Consider the following 16,537-nt stretch of genomic DNA (forward strand, 5'->3'; position numbering starts at 1 on the left):
AGTATGCTGTCATAACCAAAGAGGCGATCCCTGGATACATTCACCCTACTAGATGCACGGTCTCTTACCGGAGCCTAGTCGCTCCTTCTTCACTGTGTGCTCCACTACGCCTCCGTTCTTTCCCTCGTCGCATCCCCTCTTCTTCACCACCCCTCGAACTACATCAGGGCCCGACATCAACTGTCCTGTCCCATTCCGTTTACTCTTGCTTCTCACTGTTTCTGATTCCTGATTACCGTGGTGTTGCAGCTGCACTTAATTGTGTTGCAATAGTTATTGGGTCGAGCTTGAGGCAACCAGTCGCCTTCGCCGAGTTACGTATTCACTGCCTTCAGGAGGCGAGCCGCGTATTCGCGACAGGACGGGTGCCACTCAGCGTTCAACACCATCAAACATCCCTCTCAGAGTAATCGGGCGCCCTTCTCGACGCCATCAGCTGCAGTGCAGATATCTAAGCGTCGCACGCTGCCTTGCATACTCGGCGGCAGCGTTGGTGGTATAGGCTGCATTGCATTCCTACCGGACCAATCGACGACCCTGGCATTCTCCCAGTAGCAAAACACTTTTGGCTGCACACCCTCTGCCAGCCTCAATAATTTACTTCTCCCTTGGAAGACTCTCTCCTTCCTTCCTTTCCACTTGAGCGACGTTTGCGACTGCGTCGCTTCCCTCAAAATGCCCTACAACACCCGCCGGAAATCGCTGTCGCTGCCGTCACTCGGCATACAGCTGCCAGGAGCACCGCGACCTGCGCGCTCACCGCCTTCGACAAGCGACGGTCAGCACGCCGCAAAGAAACAGAAACGCTCACATTCCGGCTCACTCTCGTCGGTGCCACCATCACCACCGCGCCCCTCGTCACTGCGCTTGGATGAGCAGCGACCCAAAAGCTCAGGCCGGGTGGCAGACACCCCGCCACCTTCGCCAGGCGGCGAGTCTGGGACGACAAAGATTGACACCCAAGGCATCGACGACGAAATTGTGGTTGGCGTTATCGAACAGCTCCAGAAGACAGGCAACCGTCCCCACCTGCTAAAAGAACTCGCCCTCGTTCTGTCGCCCATTATTCCAATCGTTGAGAGGTATGTACCAAACTTCCAAGCATCCAAGCTCCATCACTAGTTTGCTGGTCACTCATGCTGACGTACTCTAGCTCCGCGAACCCAGCTGCCATCATCTCGTCACGCCTAGCCACCTACTTGAAGCGCAATTGGACAGCTCTGTCGAGATGTCCGCTCGACAAGAAGCTCGTTGGTACTCACCCCAAGCGTGTCTACTACTTCCTCTCCACCTGCCCGCATCAACCTATCCCAGCCGACGGAAGTGCCACCGCCATCGCACCACGCATCGTCACCCCATCGCTCTCGTCTGCAACCTCGGAAGAGGAAGACATGGATGCGAGATCAAGAGATCGCATGTCGCCGTCGCCAGAGCTAGACCTGTCTGACTACGACAGCGTCAACAGCGATCCCTTCTCCAACCAGAGCCATCCACCCACGACTGCAAACATCTCGCACAACCGCCGGGCTCAATCGCCGCCTTTAGAAAAGGACGAGCGCGAGTTCACCCAGACTGCCTCGTTTCTCCAACAACGCCGCATGAGCCAGGAGGCCGAGCGCGAGCGATCTGCTAGCGTATCCGCCGATTCAACACAACATAGCGATGTCAAGATGGAAGAAGTCGCCGTTTCCGTCGAGGAGACTGTAGAAAGCGCCGCACTCAAGGACTCGGAGGCGGCAGCAGCACTCTTTGGTCAGATGGACCATCTTATGACGTTCCAGAGCAGCCCTGCGATGAAACCGGTCCTCCACATCGAAATGCCTCCACCGTCGCTCAAGCGCAAATCGGTAAAACTTGAGCTCGACGACGACTGGATCATGAAGAGCCCGGAGCTTATTGATCTTGACGAGCTTGATGATCTTTTCGGCGGCTACTAAGCTACCCGTCTCTTTCTCACTATTTCTCTGCGTCTATGACATTTACGATTCTCCTGGGGCACGTCTCTCATCTATTCCTCATCTATCTATTGTATTCTCTCCTCTTGTCGTTTCGTCATAGCGTATGTCCTAGATGGATTCCATTTTGCCGCTCGCGCTGCACTTTACACTCTAGGGATGTTGGTTTATCGCATGGAGTTCTTGAGATCATGGGTGTCTAGGAAGGAATTCTGTACGATAACTGTAGAGTGTACTTGTGCGATTACCAGCCAAGGGACCAGGCGCTGGATTGTTACTCGGCGCATGATTGCGCGCGCATCTGCGACTAGGGGTTGGTCAACATTTACAAGAATGTTGCGTCGCGTAGAAAGCGACGAAGAATGAACTGAAAGGAAACGGAACTACTAGATAAAAGTTCTTGAAATTGAAAAACAGTTGATATCCCCTCAAAACAATTTACGTTTGCATCAAAACAAGCTCGGAAAATGTCCGTGATTTCGGCAATCTCGATGTTGCCGACCACTGCTGGTGGGCCGGGTGTCCCTTACCACCACGTACCTTTTCCCTCACCGCCCGACTCGCACGCTTCCTGCACCTAAGTCTACACCTGGCATGCACCTAACGCATAACAGTATGGAAAATTGGGCCTTCACCGGCAGGGCTACCTGCGCCCAATGCGGCTCCATGCGATGCAGCGCATCCTAGTCTCAGAAAGGAAGTGAGCTCGAGCTTGGCGCTGCGTTGTTGAAGAAGTTGCGGTCGAGCTCAATGTGCTGGAGAACAGCCTCACTTTGGACGCAACACGCGCACACTTGGGCACCAGCGGGGTAAAATTGACTGAATCTTTGCACAACTACAGTTATACTCTCATCAGCCTGGTAATAATCAACAATCCCGAGGGGTAATCGCATGTTCGCAGACAAGAGGCTGGGTAAGCGAGTCCAATGACTTGGGCACCCCCAGCCTACAGCAAAGCTTTGAAGCCGACGCCCAACCACTCGACGTAAGAGTGCGCTGTGCGCTGCGCGACACGTCCGCCCCATTTCCTTTCCCATCATATTGACCATCCGACCCCCTCCGTTTCGCGATTTCTCGTGCCCTGCGTCAAAGTGCTTGCTGCAGGTTCCCGAGGCTGATGAGGTTATCGGCTGCCTCGCTTACTCCCGCCCATCAAGTCTGAAGAGTTGGAACACGGAAGAGCTGGAAATTGTGAACAGCGGAGGCTGGGGATTCGCGACAGTCGCATCCGTCTGCCCAACAGAGTTGCGACAGTTAGCAGACGAAGCGCGTTGTTCCGGTGTCTTCCCAACGGTATACGACAGGCCATTCGCGGACATAACACCAAGGCTGCCAGCAACACAACACCAGCAGAGTGGATAGTCGACACGTGGATAAACGACAACCCAGTTAGCCGCATTGCCAGTCACCAAATCTCACCGCGGGCGCAAAAAGCTCAACCATATTGACGCAGCTCGCTCTAATTCCCCTTGGACTTGGGCTGCGTCCGCTCCACGACAACAATTGCCCTTTTCAAAGGCACATCAAGAAAGAGCAAAGAATCTCAAGAAAAGAATGTCTGTGGCACTATCTCGAGCGCGGAGCAGAAGTCGGGCGCCCAGCACCAGAGCGCCTCTAACACCAGCGCCCATCGTTGTGGACGTTCCGCGAAGTGGGGCTAAATCACCGCTCATTATTGATGTACCAGTAGAACGGCCCCGCGCAAGAAGCAGAAGCGTGCGTAGCATGCGCGAACCCATGGTCGATGCACCAGGACTCAGTGGTGGAAGGGGGATGTTCAAGAGGTTGATTGTTGCATGCGACGGAACTTGGCTAAACTCGGATGATGGAACCAAGAACGGGACTCTTTCCATCCCAAGCAACATTACCCGGATATCAAGAGCTATCAAGGCAGTTAGTCAGGATGGTATTCAGCAAATTGTCAACTATTCCCAAGGACTTGGGACGGAAGGCGGAAAACTGTCTCGTTTAGTTGGGGGCGCCACAGGCAAGGGCCTCGGTGACGATGTCCGAGAGGCGTACTCCTTCCTTGCCAACAACTATCACCCAGGAGACGAGATTTTCTTGCTGGGCTTCTCAAGAGGCGCATTCACTGCGCGTAGCATTGGAGGTTTGATTGGAGAGATTGGCCTCCTCACAAAGAAGGGTCTGAACACTTTACCAGAAGTGTATGAGGATGTTCAAAATCGGCGGAACCCCGACTATCGTCCAAAGCACGAAGACGTACCCTTTCCCCGGAAACCAAGCGCAGATGACCCGCGATACGCAGAAGAACTGGAGCGTAGAGGACTGACCAGGCTCGATATTCCAATTAAATGCATAGCGGTCTGGGATACGGTTGGCAGTCTCGGCATACCGCGGATCGGCAAGTTGCAACGTCTGGGTCTGCAAATGAAGCAGTCAAAGGCGACAACCTTTTACGACACCAAACTCTCCAATTGCATTGAAAACGCATTCCAAGCGCTCGCTTTGGATGAGAATCGTGCATCTTTCTCACCTGCTGTCTGGGAGAAGCCTGAGGGAAACCGTACAACGCTCCGCCAAGTATGGTTCCCTGGTGCGCATGCGAATGTCGGCGGCGGTTACGATGACATGCAAATCGCGAACATTAGTCTTGCGTGGATGATGAGTCAACTTGAACCATTCCTGGACTTGCGATCTGAATACCTATTCGAACAAGATGATCTGAATGAAAAGTACTACAAGAAAGAAGAAGGCGCGATCAGACCGTGGAGTTTCGGAAAGATCTACAACGAGCTCAAGGGCGCTTTTGCGTTGGGTGGCAGTACAGTATGTCTTTCCTTGCTGAGAAGTAGGTATGAACAAACATACTAATTCATGATAGCAACGCAAACCAGGTCAATACACCTCGGTAGACCCCTTCTCAGGCCGTGCAACAGACCGACCTCTCCGCCAAACAAACGAGTACATTCACCCCTCAGTCCGCACGCGCTACCGCTTAGAAGGCCCTGGCATCCAAGACCGCGGCCTCTACGAAGCCCGCGCCCTAACCGACAGCTACAAACTGGTCGTCGACTACGGCGCCAACAATTCGCGCGCCGGCGACGCAGAAGTCTACTGGAAAATCAAGTGGAGAGACACCATGGCTGTCAAAGTACTACCCGAAGCCCCACTCTGGAGACTGGAAAGGGAGCTGGCGAAGCGCGATCCCGCAACATATGATTACATCAAGAAACCCCCTGCCACCACCTCGACGCGATCGAAACGAAAGACGGCACGGCCTCTGAGCGCGGATTTTAGCAACAGCAAGGCTGGCGGGTTGGCTAGTCCGACGTCCAGGAAAGGCAGGAGAGATACGTTTTCGCCCAGGAGTACGTTTCCGGCAGAGGATCGTGGGCCGTTGCCTAGACGGAGTAAGACGGGCGTGGACAGGGCGGAGAGGCCGCGGAGTAGGAGTAGGGCGCGCAGTGTCGAGTTTGCGAGTGATCGGGAGACGGATATTAGAGAGAGTATGCCACATCGGAGGGAGAAGGATAAGGCGTGGTGGGAGGGGCGGAGATGATGATGATGAGACTGGGAGACAAAAGGTTGATTTAAGCGGTCCTTTTTTCTCTGTCTCGGCTTTCTTTAGACTTTTTTTTTCATGATTGGCTTCATATAGGAGATGTTGGATATATGCGGATACCCTTTAGATGTAATAAATTTCGATAAGTATGACTATTTGTTTTCTAGATGTGAGGAAGATATTGAGCCCATGGTACCGCTTTGTATATCTCTGGAGGAGAAGATCGTAATGCGAAAAATACCTCGAAGAGCAGGAACAACCGTACCAACACGTATATAATGCTCAGTGTGGCCCACGCGTAATCTTCAAGCATGTCCCATAACCCACTGAGTCCGCCAACCGGTATCAAAAACGCTAAAGCCAGCAAGGTCAAAGGGACACACACGCAGGATATGCTGGCAGATCTCCATAAGTATGTTTCAAGAGTTGTCGGAAATGGGTAGTTCCACCCAAACAGATGACAAGACCCAAACAGCACTATAGATATCGCTATAGCTATGGTGAACAGCTTGTTGATCGGAAGCTGGTCTATCCACACCCTGTCACGTGTCGTCATCGTATTCAATTCTTCTTTGTCCGGCACAAGATCTAGTAGTTCGCCTATATCATTCCACTTGTGCCTGTCTTTTAAACATTTCGGGAGAGAATGTTTGAGCTCAAGCGTTTGTTCTGCAGACAGCGACGGATCAGGGTATATCAAAAGCGGAGTTTGGACATCGAAAGGTTTATACCACCAAAATCCGTACATAAAGAAAGCACACATAACGTATGCCAGCGTGAACCACTCCAACGGGGATATTTCTATGGTGGATGTAAGCCTGCCGAGAAGTTGGGAAAAGAACCAGAAGATTTGTATCGAAGCCACGGTTTTGTTGAAGGGATTAGCTTTGCTCTTATCTTGTACAGCTGCGATGGAGAATTCTTCGCATTCGATCCAGCCTTGCTCGATGAATCTGATCATATCGGGAATGCGTAGGATCGCTTCGGGGGCGTCTGGTGCTGTCGATAGCCGGAGCTTGACACCACGCATCGATATGAGGTGACTGAACGCATGCGACCATTTGCGCCCGCCCTGACGGGTCCAGTTAGTTGCACTGCTTTGACACCAGATCCCAGAGAACGGTTTACAATACAAAACGCCAATGTAGCAATGTCGGGTACGTACCGGCAAGATCTCAGCCAGGATTTTACTTATTCTGTGGGCAGCAAAACATTCGCCGACAGCGCATGCAACGAAATATTCAGGCGCGATGATTGCCAACATAAACCCAACGATCTTGTAGAGAAGCACACGACTAGCAGATAAGCCTTCCCTAGGCACATTCAGATGGAGTGCGCTCCACGTGCATATGATGGTCGTCGATATGCAAGTATACAATAGTGATGATGTGCCGCGCGTTGTTGGCTCGCTGACCCAACCAACATTGTTTGGGTCTTGTGTAGTCATCGTACCGCGCCTGTTGTCGTCTGGTGGCGCCTCACGAAACCTGGCAATTTGTGATAGATCAAGACAATGTAGTACATATAAACAGAGCACATCTGACGGCAGCACAGTCTCTATAAGACAGCATGTGGTGTGGCGAAGCAACGCGTGATGTGTTGTAAAGTGCAGAAGGCTGCAGCTGAAGGCTGAAGTTCGCGGCTGTGCAAAGTTGTGGTTGCCAATGAATTCCATCTCATGTCTCGACGACTTTTCCCACGTTCAAACAGTAATGAACATGTCGCCTCTACTTTCACACAATGACCAACGGTCCATTGACGTCGTTGATCTGCGCACGTCCGGTCTACCCACAGATCTCCTTTATTGGACCCTTGCTGATGAGGCTCGATCCGCAGAGGGGACCCTGGCCAGTGCTGTCCGTCAGCAGTTTCACTGAGAAATGACCGGGCCGACTGAGTTCAAGGAAATACTCGGTCATGTTTAATACAAGTGTGATGCTGATGCTCAAGGTGATGTGATGTGGTTTTTGTAGAGGGCTTGCAGGAGGCTGGCGTGAGGGCTGACGTGACTGGCTATACAAAGTCGATGATCGCCATCCCTCGGGAAACCAAAATCGTTCTCGCGTCCCGAAATGCGCTATCGAATACTGCATGAAAGGACACGCAAGCCCACGAGGGAGTGTCTGCAGAAGGTCCAAAAGAGCACATGATTATGGAGAAAGTAGGAGAAAAGTCTTGGGTAATAGGACTTGGTCAGAATACGAAGAGCGCATTGATTCAACGCTCGGAAGAATAATCTGTTGCGGAGCTAGAATGTTATATTTAGGGTTGCATTGCCCTAGCGCTAGTCCCAGCCCCTGGTCTGCCCATTCGCCGCTGGGCTCGTAACTACGCTGAGACCACCGACCACCCTATCCAGCCAGCCCAGCTCTCCTTTCGCATCCGCCGTTGAGCAAAACCATCAATCGCTTCATCGCTGCCTCGAATTCACGCCTCTTCTCCCTCTCACCCTTCCGCCAGTCGCTCGTTTTATCCGACGGAGGAGTGTTTGTAATACCTTGCTTGCGTAATCTTCGTGTCGCGTCGCCTCTCGCTCTACTGCTCCCGTCCCGCCTTGTTGACACCCACCCGAGTTGCACAATCCCCTCGATTCCACGCGGATTTTCTCGCCTGCCGAAACAAGCCCTTATTCCGCAACGCTTTATTCGAAGCTTCATTGCTTTGAAGTTTGAAAGGATACTTTTAGTTGGCATCATCTGGACACCATGAGGCCGTCTCAGATTCTCGCTGCCGTCGTGGCCATGTCGTCCGTCACCCAGGCCATGAACGTGAAACATGCATTCGACAACATTTCCGGACTGACTGATGTCAAGAACGTGCTTCTTGGACGTCAGGACAACAGTATGTCGATTAAACTTGTGATCGAATGACTTGGTACTGATGGCATGGTTTAGACAACAACAATGACAACAACGACAACGCCTCCTCAGATGCACCCGCCAGCACACAACCCGCACGAACATCCGCCGCCGCAGAACCGACCGCAACCGGTGACAACAACAATAACGACGATAACAACAACGACAACAACAGCAGCAGCGGAGACAACGCCTCCAACACTGCAAAGGAGACAGCAAGCGGCACAAAGAAGCCCTCCGGCTCCAAGACAACTGGAAAGGGTTCCAAGTCCACCAGCTTCGACGCCCGGTTACCCGCCGGAGGCCTCACAATGGTGACCCCCAACGCCCTTGCCGGAACGCAATTCTACAAGGTCGGCGACTGGGTCACATTTGCATGGAACTACACCTCGCTCTCTGTGACACCCACGGCTATCGATGTTCTTGCCTCTTGCACCGCCAACCAAGCTACCTACACCATCTCCGTCAACATGTCCGCCACCGAGACGGAAGTTCTCTGGAACACGAAGGAAACGCCAGAGGGCCAGGCGCCATTCTTGACGGAGAACTACAAGCTGCTCATCTACGACTCTGATCTCAGTGCTACTGCGGCGCCGAGGGCGGGTTATCTGGGTGCTTTCACTGGCTTCACTTTCGGCATGTACCTGCCCCAGGAGTACATTTCGCTCAAGGGTAAGTTTGGATTCCATTTTCGATTTTTGTGTCAGGGAGTAAATGCTAACGAATGATAGATGGTTACACATGCCCCAACTGCAACGGCGCGCTCTCCCTCACCGAGAAAATGACCCTCGGAACTATGCTCCTGACCACCGGAACTACACTCGGTTCGATGCTGTACTTCACCTACCAGTTTGGTATCTGGTAGATGAAGCACCTTTTGCTGCACACGTACGAGATATACATGTACGATATACGGAAATCCCCGATACACAAAAACGCAAGACTCGATACGCATCACTGCGGTTACGATAACGGCAACTCATTCCTTGTTTTTTCTAATCAACGCAACCTTCACATCTGTCCATATTTTTTCCACTCCTTTATAAAAAGATCCGATGGATTGGCGCTTTCTGGTGCGTTGGGAGTGAAAGAGGGGATATATGGGAGCGATTTTTTTTTTTGAAAGCCCATGGTTTACAATCCTTTCTTTGTGGAGAATTCGGGACGTCTGGTGTTATCGGAGTTAAACATATTGCTTGCATAAAGGAGCGGGGGCTTTTGAAGGGACAGTGCTGCGTTGTTGCAACGGAAAATCTAGCAGTAATACTTGGATTATCTTTGGCAGATGTGAGGGATAAAGGGAATGCATGTGAACAGGTATGGCTTGAAGATGATGGATGTCTAGTGGCATGTAGCGTCTTCGTTAGACTGAAAGGAGAGAAAACATGAGGAAAACAATTCGTTAAGCACAATACTTCTAGATTATGCATGTGAAGAGCTGTTTGTGATACACTTGAACCAACAGGAACTTCAGGGCTGTCCAACCACGTCGTTATAGGGAAAACTCGAGTAGTCCTCACTAAGCAGCCACCCAAGGGCGCTCGACTTTTACCCACAGCCGAGTGCAACCTCAAGTTCCGGTCACGATGCTACCAACTCTCCGACATGTCCGACCTCCACGACACCCCACTCTACGCCTCCAGCAACCTTGGTCCAATGAACTGCAGAGGCATAGAATGATGACAGAACAGACTGCAGCCGCCGGACAATATGCAGGCGCATGCATGCTACGGACCAATACGCTGGCTGAGTTTCAGCCTCGTCCCGTTCTATGCCTCCAGATACGGCTCTGGCATATAAGGTAGTCTTGCGTCCGCTGTATGAAGTCTTTTCCTCCCATCCTATCACCAAGAATCAATTTCATCCAAAGCCTGTTTCACAAGTCAACTCCATACCAACCCCGAATCGCAGTCTCACAAGCCCATACCATCGCGCCGCAAGGCGTTTGGGTTGCGCACCTTGAGGCTTCGCGCCTACCCTACATAGCCAGCCTTGGGCGAAGGCCAACGTAGTCTTCGCCTTTACCCCTTCTTATCACCCTTCCGTCACATTTCAATTCGTCATTTTCGAGATTTGGACTCTCTCGCGACGATTCACTTTCTGTTTCTTCTTTCAGCCCCTTCGCTTTTGAAAAGGACCTAAATCCTGTGATACACAAACGGTATCTTCATAGCAAGACATCTTCCGAAAACGAAATACCAGGTCCAATTTTTGTCAGTCCAATTTTTGACAAAACCAACAAAAACAACAAAAACAACTCGTTCATATCGCAAGAACAGTTCCATTCGATCACTCCAGCTACTTCTAGAAGCAGCCTCGACGACAACGATTCATTGGTAGTTGATGAGCAGTCATATTCGAATAATCTCCCTACTCCAGAAAACACTCTAAACAATAGCCTCTCGTCAGCCTCGCCACTTCCAGAACAGTCAACACGCTCCGAACACAGCAACACAGATAGGGCCTACGAGCTATCTTGCAGCGCCTGTGGAGATACCTTTAATCGGCACTGCGACCTCAAGTATGTATGACCACAATATCAAGAACACGTCATCTGACTGATGTCAAAGTCAACACGTCAATCGAAAGCACCGACGACGCTACAAGTGCGTTATCGACGACTGTTCGAAAGCGTTCAGTCTTCGAACTGATCTGAACCGGCACATTAAGACGCACCAAACATCAGCAACGCATGAGCGATTTCTGTGCAACGTTCCTGGCTGTCGAAGACTTTTCACACGATACGACAATCTACAGAGACACCTTAAGAAACACCGCCGCTGATCATTACGTGTACTCGAATCCGTCTTGCCCAGATAACGACTTCTTCGCATCACCGTTCGAAGCCCCAGAAACAGATTTAGAGCATATCGAGACTACAAACTACACAGACACCTTCGGAAACATTACCGCCGAACATTACCTAACCTCGAGACGGGCGCATTCTTGGCTTTCTAACCGCTTCTTCGAAACCTTCTTCGGAACAACGTACGAAGAACCAGAAGCAGACCTAGAGCATATCGAGGCCACAATCTACAAGCCCTACATCTTCCCTACTTTCTTAATCAGCCCAAATGTAAGAGTCCCAGAAATTGCAATCGGGGGGTTTGACAGCGACATTGCGCCTGTCTCCCCCCATTGTCGGGTTACACGGAATCAGCCCGACCTGAGCCGTCATGCTCGCGGCTCTTTGAAGAGACGACATGTCTCCCATGTGAGGCTCCACACAGCACCGGAAGGGAGAGAACAACTCACAACGTGCCCAAGATTCGAGAACCCATCGGAATCCTCGCAATTTGTCTCCCCTTCTCCACGCGGGTTTCCCTCAAATGCACACCGAACCTGCTTATTCTCGTATCACGTACGAGATTGGGACATCCTGTCAGCAGTACAACCAATTTCCTACGACAGCAGACGACAAAAAAAAACACAAAAAAACACACCCAAACCAAGGCAAAAGAAAAAAAACAGCACCCTTTTCTTAACCACGAAGTCGAGAGTCCCAGTATTTTTTTGCTCGCAGCGATGCGAGACTGAAGCACGCGAGGGAGAAGCACCGGACCTATATGCACGATTAGGTAATGCAAGTTGATGGACTGCAGGAAGTCTACACGGACAGACTACGTAGTTATTAATGCCACATACCAGTGACCTTCTTTACTTATTTGATGGTTCCATCATATGAGATTGTGTCAGATATGGTGCACGAACCGGCATCGTGCAATCGGGTGACTGGTTAAGAATGTAAATTTGGGGTATCTACTCAACTGAACGCCTATGATGCTCTCTCGCTTACTTGCCGCGATATGCCATCCATACGCCGTGCTATGCCTAACTAAACGCCAGCGCTCCCTAGATCTATTCATACGTATTCTCATAAGGATCGGCATCATCGATATCATCGTCCTCGCCGTTGTCAAAGTATTGCTCGGCATTATAATCGTCATCCGATTCCTCCGAGTCCGTACTCGCAGCCGACCAATTATCTTCCTCATCAACGGCATCGGGTTTATCCTCGTCGATTTCCTCGTCTTCTTCGGCGTCCTCGTCGTCTGCCTCTTCTTCTGCGCGGGCTTCTGCTTCATTTGTGCGTTCTTGTTCGGACTTGATTAGGCGCTCAATCTGGGATAGACCGTTCACTTTTGTGACGCCGAGCGTCCTGCGCTTCTTGGTCGAGGTGGAGTCGGCTCGTGTGCCGTCTAGTGTGGGACGGAGTTCTGCGGGGAAGAGATCGACGACTGTTGTGTGAATGAGCGCTGAGTTCCCTTTCTGGCCTTGTTCATTCCAACTCACCGTATGGCCGCGCATCTAACTTTGGTAGTCTCCTCCGCACTTTGAGGTACTTGGCCGAGTATGTCTGGTTTCCAGTGAAGGGATCGAAGAGCGAGGCTTCGGTGGGTGCAGGCTCGTTGGCCTTTCGCTTCAGCCCGTTCTTCATGCCGTCGTTGAGGATGGTGTAGAAGGGGCCTTCGTGGATGCGGTCGCGGACTGCGAGGTGGTGCTTGACCATGCCGAGCTCACTGTCGGTTGGTGGAGGCGCTTGGGGTGGAGGTGCTTCCTGTGCATGGCTTAGTGGGTGAATCAAGGATGCGCTCTTGAGGTGCGTGGTGCTGGTAGACTGCTGCGACGGCGACTGGCGAAGCATGGTGATTGCGACAACATTATGTACAAATGCGCAATGCTACCGGAAGACTGCGACGACGCGCAAAGCAGCAGCAGCTACAGGGGCGAGGGACATGCGCCGGAAGAAAGAGAGATGCTCACTGGAAAGCGCTCGGCAGGCCCCTTCTGGATGTCGAGGCCAGTCAGATCCCAGTTGAGCTCAGTTCCGGCAATCGTCACGGTTCCTCGTGCGGGATTGAAGGCACCACGCGCGCCTCCGCGTCCACCTCCTCTTCCTCCTCTTCCCGCCATGTCTGTCTTTTACGGTTGACTGGAGGATTGATGCACGTCTGGCGAAACGTTCTAAACAGTCGTCAAGTGTCGTCGAATGAGAGATTGGAGAGAGTTGTGGAGTCAGAAATTATTTCGGTACAGCTGGGACCGCGGCCTCTGCTAGCACGACTGAGGCTGAGGGTGGGGCCCCAAAACCGAACTTGTACCCAAAGCCCCGCCACCTCACTACATGAACACCACACTAGTACCCGAAGTCGTTACGACAAAGTCACAAGGACCAGGCCGTCTACAAGCCTAGATTGAATGATTATCGCTGAGTAGCCGAACAACCTCGAAAAGTTTCATAGTCGAACAAGTCCAGTCAGCACTGCGACGCCAGCATCGTGCACCAGGCTACAGGGAACGCGTGCATTCGACCTCTACGCGCAATCACATGAGCGGCCTAGAACCTTCTTACAGTCCTTAGTAACCGCCACGCTCCCAGCCAGGGCTACTATCGAACATCACCGTTCAGCTCATCCAAGTTTCGCTTTTAAAGTGTTACATACAAACGTCCGAAATGGCCGCCTCAACTACTACGCTCACCGAACTGTCAGAGCATCTGCAAAAGATCGACCAAGATCCGGCCGCTCCACTCGACACAGATCTACTTGAGCGATGCGAGCTTTCCATCAACACGCCAGAGTATCGAAACCAAATATGGAAGGAGTCAAGGCCTCTCTTCCTACAGATAGCAGCCTTACTGCCAAAGCTTCAACAAGACCCTGCGCCACTCACTCATTTCATCGTCAAGTTGGCTGAGCCATACCGATTCGACGATATCAAGGACATCGACTTCGAGATTGGCTTGGACCTGCAGGCCACCCCGTTCCACAATCTGATCCTCACATTACTCGAAAAGGCCACCACAAGTAGCACCGATGCCCAAACACTTGCGAATCGGCCGGCAGTCATGTTGGCCATTGTTCGTCTGTGGCTGTGCACCCATGATGCGGGAGTTGCAAACCAGGCCGAAGATCTTCTTACCTCACTGCTGAAAGTGTCGAAAAACGAACCCGTGTCAATAGATGGCAAGTCTTCGTTGCATACATACGGCACTGGTCCTATGTGGAGGCGCCTGTTGAGTGATCGAGACATCAGTTCGCTGTACTACCATTACACATCTCTCAAACAGCTCACGTCGCCACCTCCTCCACTTTTGAACAAGCGTGATAAGACCATCTCACAAGCTAGGCTGTTGTCGTGGCTACCACGCGTTGCCGCTATGGACTGGAATGCCATAGCATCCACGTACGGCCTCGATGTTGAGAAAGAGGCCGGATTGAAGGAAGGTCAGGGTCTGCTTCATTACGCCGCCCTGAAAATGGTGGACACTGAGGACGACATGCTCATGCACATGACCCTACTCCAATTTTACAGCACACTCATCATTACGGTCAAGACAAAGCCCCATCTCTCACACTACGACTCAAGTCTCGCTCTCGACTTTCTGAAAGAAGAAGGCGTGCACAAAGGCATCATCGACTTCCATACCTCCGAGAACCCCAGCCTCGACCATTCTTTCTTAAGCAGCCGAACAGCACAATACATTAGCGATTATGCATCGCACTACCCCGAGAACTTTGAGAAAAGCGAGGAAATGCCCGTCATCCGAAACTACGTCCACCGCAACATCCGCAAGTGCGAAGCCAGCAACCTCAACATCATTGCCTCAATGCCCCGCTCAACACTCATCCCGCGTCGCGCTTCAGGTCTAGCCTGGGACGACTGTGTCATCACCGACATGCCCATCACACGCACAAACCAAGACGCGTTGAAAACCCTCGCTGCCATCTTCCACGGCCCGCCGAAAGAAGAACTCACTTTCCCGCAAACTGAAGCTATAGGCCAGGATGCGAAGCGCAGGGAGACGGAAGCAGCGTATGCGAGGATACTCACTGCGCTCTTCTACAGCAAGAAACCAAACATGTTTGCTGATATAACAAATCACATGGAGACTATCGCTATGCAGGAGAACGCGCTGGCGGCTCTGACGCTTGTCGGCGCTCTCATCACGTCATCTTGGTCTACCGCTGCTCTCCCTGATATTCCGCCAACAGACCCAACATATGCCCGTCTAAACGCCTTTCCCAAATCCGGTGTCGACGTCATCTTGGACCCTACAATAAGCGGGGGTGTCCTTCCTTCATTACTGAAGCCAGCAACGACTTTTTCGAACCTTGTTGGTGGCAGGGGTGATGCGGAGAATGCGGCGTATATCGTTGCGACGGCTAAGTTCGAGGTGCTGAAGACGCTGGGCAGGAAATTGGAGGAGGTAGGGGGTAGACAGGATGTTTTGGCTATGGTGAGGAGGAGGGTAGGCGATGGGGTTTGGGGGGATAGTGGGAATGTGGGGAGTAGGATTGGGACATTGGAGATGTAAGATCGGTTTGCGTGTACTGTAGGTACCCATAGCAAATGAATGTTAGACGATAGTCTTCAATTCTAATGGTTACATTCGCTAAGCTGATAACCTCCAAGACACAAAAAAGAAGTGTGCCAACTCGAAGCGGAGCAATGTTCTTCTTCCCTTCCTCCGCCTCTCGTCCTCACCTTTATGCTCAGTGATGTACCAATAATTGGCAAAAAAAGAACCTGGGGTATCTGACTGAAGCCAGACGAATGCTGATGAGAGTGGGACTCGAACCCACGCCACTTTCGTGACCAGGAATATGTGTTAAGATAACCTTAACCTGGCGCCATAACCAACTCGGCCATCTCACCTAACCATGTGATTGGTTGGTTGCTTGATGAGAATATGGAAAAACGGTATCATTATAACAATAGATATAATTGGAAAGCTGTCAAACCGGAAATTTGGCGTATCGTGAGGTTCGTTGGTGTTGGGCGGAGCTGCGGGACGTGATGTGAGAGAAATTTTTAGGTGGGGTAGGTCTGCGGAGGAAGCGACGAGCTACGGCGAGATGGTGGGGACAAGACTGATCGCGAAAAAGCTTACGATACAGTCGCGCTATCAGTCAATACAGATCGTAGCGATCTATTCGGGAAGAACAATCCTTGAATTGGCGCAGTTTTTCCAAGTTTGCTTCGAAAGCAAGTCTAGTCAAGTCGAGGAGACGGATTGCTCTTCTCGTCTTCAGCAAAAGGCACTTGGAGTTATTTGGAACCAGGCTTTTTTTTTGAGACTCTTTGTATTAACAATGGCAACAAGACTAACTAGGTAGAGACTGGCTATAGTTGGGTGCACATGCGCGAAAATTCAAAATTGTGTTTTTTTGCGAGGGTTTTCTTTCTTTCTTAGG

General features: G+C 51.4%; 8 protein-coding genes across 8 annotated transcripts; 4 read left to right on the plus strand and 4 right to left on the minus strand.

The window, feature by feature from the left end:
• Positions 1-401: 401 nt before the first annotated feature.
• GT037_000153 (uncharacterized protein) lies at positions 402-638 on the minus strand (the record flags this gene model as incomplete). Its single annotated transcript, XM_038925200.1, has 1 exon — positions 402-638. A coding segment is annotated over one exon (237 nt), but the record flags the coding sequence as incomplete, so codon positions are not given.
• A 37-nt stretch (positions 639-675) lies between these two features.
• On the plus strand, positions 676-1,937 carry GT037_000154 (uncharacterized protein; the record flags this gene model as incomplete). The annotated part of the gene is made up of 2 exons (XM_038925201.1): positions 676-1,082; positions 1,154-1,937. The coding sequence occupies 2 exons, from the start codon at positions 676-678 to the stop codon at positions 1,935-1,937; spliced, it is 1,191 nt and encodes a 396-aa protein (XP_038791057.1).
• A 1,572-nt stretch (positions 1,938-3,509) lies between these two features.
• Positions 3,510-5,478, plus strand: GT037_000155 (uncharacterized protein; the record flags this gene model as incomplete). Its single annotated transcript, XM_038925202.1, has 2 exons — positions 3,510-4,745; positions 4,801-5,478. 2 exons carry the CDS (start codon positions 3,510-3,512, stop codon positions 5,476-5,478), a joined length of 1,914 nt encoding a protein of 637 aa, XP_038791058.1.
• Positions 5,479-5,644: 166 nt separating this feature from the next.
• Positions 5,645-6,928, minus strand: GT037_000156 (uncharacterized protein; the record flags this gene model as incomplete). The annotated part of the gene is made up of 2 exons (XM_038925203.1): positions 5,645-6,553; positions 6,647-6,928. The coding sequence occupies 2 exons, from the start codon at positions 6,926-6,928 to the stop codon at positions 5,645-5,647; spliced, it is 1,191 nt and encodes a 396-aa protein (XP_038791059.1).
• Positions 6,929-7,265: 337 nt separating this feature from the next.
• On the minus strand, positions 7,266-7,574 carry GT037_000157 (uncharacterized protein; the record flags this gene model as incomplete). The annotated part of the gene is made up of 1 exon (XM_038925204.1): positions 7,266-7,574. The coding sequence occupies one exon, from the start codon at positions 7,572-7,574 to the stop codon at positions 7,266-7,268; it is 309 nt and encodes a 102-aa protein (XP_038791060.1).
• A 612-nt stretch (positions 7,575-8,186) lies between these two features.
• GT037_000158 (uncharacterized protein) lies at positions 8,187-9,204 on the plus strand (the record flags this gene model as incomplete). Its single annotated transcript, XM_038925205.1, has 3 exons — positions 8,187-8,322; positions 8,376-9,011; positions 9,071-9,204. 3 exons carry the CDS (start codon positions 8,187-8,189, stop codon positions 9,202-9,204), a joined length of 906 nt encoding a protein of 301 aa, XP_038791061.1.
• A 2,993-nt stretch (positions 9,205-12,197) lies between these two features.
• Positions 12,198-13,253, minus strand: GT037_000159 (uncharacterized protein; the record flags this gene model as incomplete). Its single annotated transcript, XM_038925206.1, has 3 exons — positions 12,198-12,577; positions 12,633-12,897; positions 13,104-13,253. The coding sequence occupies 3 exons, from the start codon at positions 13,251-13,253 to the stop codon at positions 12,198-12,200; spliced, it is 795 nt and encodes a 264-aa protein (XP_038791062.1).
• A 541-nt stretch (positions 13,254-13,794) lies between these two features.
• GT037_000160 (uncharacterized protein) lies at positions 13,795-15,657 on the plus strand (the record flags this gene model as incomplete). The annotated part of the gene is made up of 1 exon (XM_038925207.1): positions 13,795-15,657. One exon carries the CDS (start codon positions 13,795-13,797, stop codon positions 15,655-15,657), a length of 1,863 nt encoding a protein of 620 aa, XP_038791063.1.
• Between the last annotated feature and the right edge of the window lie 880 nt (positions 15,658-16,537).

The sequence above is a fragment of the Alternaria burnsii genome (genome assembly GCF_013036055.1).
Source record: "Alternaria burnsii strain CBS107.38 chromosome Unknown 705, whole genome shotgun sequence".
NCBI lineage: Eukaryota > Fungi > Ascomycota > Dothideomycetes > Pleosporales > Pleosporaceae > Alternaria > Alternaria burnsii.